This window comes from Papaver somniferum, chromosome 1 (genome assembly GCF_003573695.1).
Source record: "Papaver somniferum cultivar HN1 chromosome 1, ASM357369v1, whole genome shotgun sequence".
Classification (NCBI taxonomy): Eukaryota; Viridiplantae; Streptophyta; class Magnoliopsida; order Ranunculales; family Papaveraceae; genus Papaver; species Papaver somniferum.
The window spans coordinates 203,474,722-203,478,337 of record NC_039358.1 but is presented as its reverse complement, the minus strand read 5'-3'; the positions used below and the strand labels follow the sequence as shown (position 1 = coordinate 203,478,337).

Genomic DNA, 3,616 nt, shown 5'->3' with positions numbered 1-3,616 from the left:
ACTGATGCGGACTGGGCAGGTGATCCTACGGATCGTCGCTCTACAAGTGGCTACTGTGTTTTCCTTGGCCCTAACATCATCTCCTGGAGTTCACGAAAACAGAAGACAGTGTCTAAATCCAGCACGGAATCTGAATACCGTGGACTGGCAACTGCTACAGCTGAACTCATGTGGGTTGAGTCTCTTCTTCAAGAATTAAAGACTCCCATTCGTACTCCTCCGGTTCTGTGGTGTGACAACTTAGGTGCAAACTACTTAACTATGAACCCTATTTTTCATGGCAGAACCAAACATATTGAGATAGACTACCATTTTGTTCGAGAACGTGTTCAGAAGGGACAACTTATCGTTCGCTTTGTTTCCTCGACGAACCAGCTTGCTGATATATTCACTAAGGCTCTGCCTAAAGATCGCTTTCTATCTTTGCGTTCCTTGCTTACTGTTTGCCAACACCCGCATGGAACGAGGGGGAATGTTAGGACAACTGTCTGATTATGTGCACACGCTGTTTTACGTATGTGCACATGATGTGCACACTGTATTCTCGAGTATATTTGCATATATTCTGTCATTAACCTTAGGAGATTCTTTCCTATAATGTAGCCTGTAACCCTAATGTACATGAATAAAAAGAATTCTTTTTGGTGTTTCTCATTATCGATCGAGAACCCATTCAAAGCTGTGCTCCAATTAATCCCCTCCTTTCTCCACCAAATCCTCGTGTTGCTGTGTAAATATAAATTGAGCTGTATATCCTTTTCTATTTCGTCGGACCTTATCATCCTCTGGTATAATACTTTCAACACCCTGAATAATATATAGGAAGGTCAGTGATGCAATGATCGAAAAGAAGAGATTGGGTCAGTTAATCGTTTAGGATGTCATGAGTTTATAACACCTTACCTTAAACCACTGCAACTCTCGTTGCACCTGAAGAGCTGTACCACATACAGAATTGAGTTGAACAGGAGGTGCAATCTTGGCAACATGGTGCAAGAGAGTGAAGCCTTTTTTATCTTTTCTGGAAATCAAATCAATCTTATCTTTGCCACTCGTTTCACATATGACATCGAAAATCTTTTCATTTCGCTCGGCAATAGCCATTTGTATCATTGTCTGTCCCCCTAATTCATGCCAAATAAGGAAAGGAAACTTTTTAAGACAATCCACTACTACCTCTTTAGTTCCATGCTTTATTGCTGTCTTTATGATGTTCGAATTCTGACTGAAATACTCTACAATCTGAGACTTGTCCGTCACTGCTTTGTCAATTTGCCCAAACATTTCACTGACCAATGCAAGGGCTTGTTTATGCATAAACTTCTGTTTGTATATGTACTGCTTGATAAGAATCACTGGAATAGCAATCAAATGAAAGCCATTATAAAGTCATATCCTAGCTAAAGATCTTCTTTAAGTAGCATTAACTAGACTAACATGCGGCTGTCTTGTTTGCAGAAGTACTCAAAATACAGATCTAAGTAAATAAAAATTAAGCTCCAATTCATATATTTTTAGTAAATGAACCTTGTGTTATGTTGGGCATGCAATAGGCTGAAGCAAACATGGAAAGCATAATGGAGTTGACGCTTGAGCTCCTCGAAGGATTATTTCCAACAACTTTGGTGCCTTCTATCTCCAAAGGATTTTCTACATCTCTTTGGGCGTCTGCTAACCATATGGAAGAGGCTTGGTTGTCTGCTTCGGCGCCACGGTTAGATGCAGAATCTATGACCACACGAGTTACTGCGCCACATATTACATTAGCATTTGATATTTGATAAATTATTAATGGAAGGAGAAAACAAGATATTGTTTGTGTTCTTCACAAATTTAAAGTCATGGTTGAAACTAACATGAATATATTTTTTGTTGCCACCATGTCAGCTTTGCACCACTGAGAAATGCAAATGGCCTCTGAGTTATTGACTCTAATCCGCATATACCATGCTCCCGTGACTTCTCTGTAACCAACTTGGGAAACCTTTTGACAAGGGACAGTGCTATATCTACAAACAACATATTTTGCAACAATTGTTCTTAAGTAAATCAGATCTATCCATTCAAATCTATTTTAAGTTTAGTTTCATTGAATGCTTGATATTATAGCTTACCATAAAAATTCGCATCGATTGCACCGCATAATAACCTAGCACCATCATGACCTGAAAATGGACTTGGCTTCACATGTCTAGTTACAGAGTAAAGATACTTAACCGTCTCTGTTTGCCCAATTGTAAACGCCTGAACAGCTAGTTGGAGGGGTACCCTTCCTTTATCATCGCGAATTTGTGTCAATTCAGGGTTCTTGTTGACCAATACTTTAGCAGCTTCACTATATCCATACATGGCAGCATCATGAAGTGCTGTGGACGCCCTCATTCTTGTTTCATAATGGAGTGCTTCTGGTGGCATAAGTCTCACAATCTCCTCTAAAGATAGCAGCTGATTATTAAGTACAGCTATACGCAATGCCGTTTTCCATTCATCCATAGTGATTATCGGCATCTCTTCTGGATTCCTTTCAAAAAAAATTCTAGCATCATTCCAGTCACCAGATTTTGCTGCCTTGTATAGAAGCTCGTAACCATCCAAGACGATTCCGGTGGTGCTCATATCCGGACCATCCTCTTCATAATTAAACATAATATAGGAACAACAAAACATTTAATAATTAAATAACAACATCAATGAAAATTAATCTTATGTAGCTAATATCAGGATCAAAATAAAATTCGTCTAGTGAGCGCACCTATTTCAATGTTTTGGATATCACGAACTTGTTCTTCCTCTTGTTCATCATGATGAGATACCTCGTCTGTGATCTCTTCCATTTCCATTAACCCGGAACCTTCATCTGCAGCTGCTTTATGTACATAACAAAGTGATCAGATCACATAAAGCAAAAACCGAAGCAATTATATGATATACAAAACAACAATATACAATGATCCCAGTACCTTCACCAATTTCATCTTCATCATCGTTATCATGTTTGAGTACTTTGCAAAGCTTACGAAACATGTCTTCTTGTGATTTAACAAGCTTTTCAAACATCTCTTCTTGAGATTTAACAAGTTTAGATATCATTTCTTGGTGACATTGATGATGACCATGATTACTTTCTCCGGATTCCCAAGCACCAGACATATTAATTACCTGGTGCCAAGAACTTTTATTTTCTTTACAAAAATCAGTTGAAATCAGGGGTGCCTAATATGGAGATATTACTAAACTTCAATTGCGTTTACTTTGAAGGAGCAAGTTCACACCAACAATTGGTTTAAAAAGAAATTGATTTAGCTGTTACAACATAATTGAGATCAACAACTATCTAATCATACCCAGCTAATTAAAATTTATATTTATTTCTATTTCTTTTTTCTATTACAACAGAACTGGACTCAATTTCCCTGAGCAGACCCAACTAGCTGGTGCAGCCTTACTGGTGACCAAACCTTAATTTCAAGGTAAGAGTCGATACCCCTAGGGAATGAGTTTTAGCACTGTACTAGACAATCGAACAACCTTAGCTCAAAAAATACTATACATGATAATCTAATTGGAAAATTGGAAAAATGTCACACCATCAGGGGAAAGTTTTTTATCTGCTACA

General features: G+C 38.0%; 1 protein-coding gene across 1 annotated transcript; it reads right to left on the bottom strand.

Moving 5' to 3' along the window:
- Positions 1-667: 667 nt before the first annotated feature.
- Positions 668-3,259, bottom strand: LOC113335528. Its single transcript, XM_026581563.1, has 7 exons — positions 2,961-3,259; positions 2,753-2,863; positions 2,115-2,630; positions 1,857-2,009; positions 1,528-1,746; positions 904-1,355; positions 668-807 (listed from the first exon to the last, which is right to left on the bottom strand). The coding sequence occupies exons 1-7, from the start codon at positions 3,148-3,150 to the stop codon at positions 691-693; spliced, it is 1,758 nt and encodes a 585-aa protein (XP_026437348.1). The 5' UTR covers positions 3,151-3,259; the 3' UTR covers positions 668-690.
- Positions 3,260-3,616: the final 357 nt, after the last annotated feature.

What these genes read in the sequence shown, in the direction of transcription:
- LOC113335528 (XM_026581563.1), bottom strand. Translation starts at nt 3,150, where the DNA reads ATGTCTGGTGCTTGGGAATCCGGAGAAAGTAATCATGGTCATCATCAA. An exon ending in TGAAGATGAAATTGGTGAAG is followed by an intron (nt 2,864 to 2,960) that starts GTACTGGGATCA and finishes TACATAAAGCAG; the next exon opens with CTGCAGATGAAGGTTCCGGG. An exon ending in CATGCCCAACATAACACAAG is followed by an intron (nt 1,356 to 1,527) that starts GTTCATTTACTA and finishes TTGCTATTCCAG; the next exon opens with TGATTCTTATCAAGCAGTAC.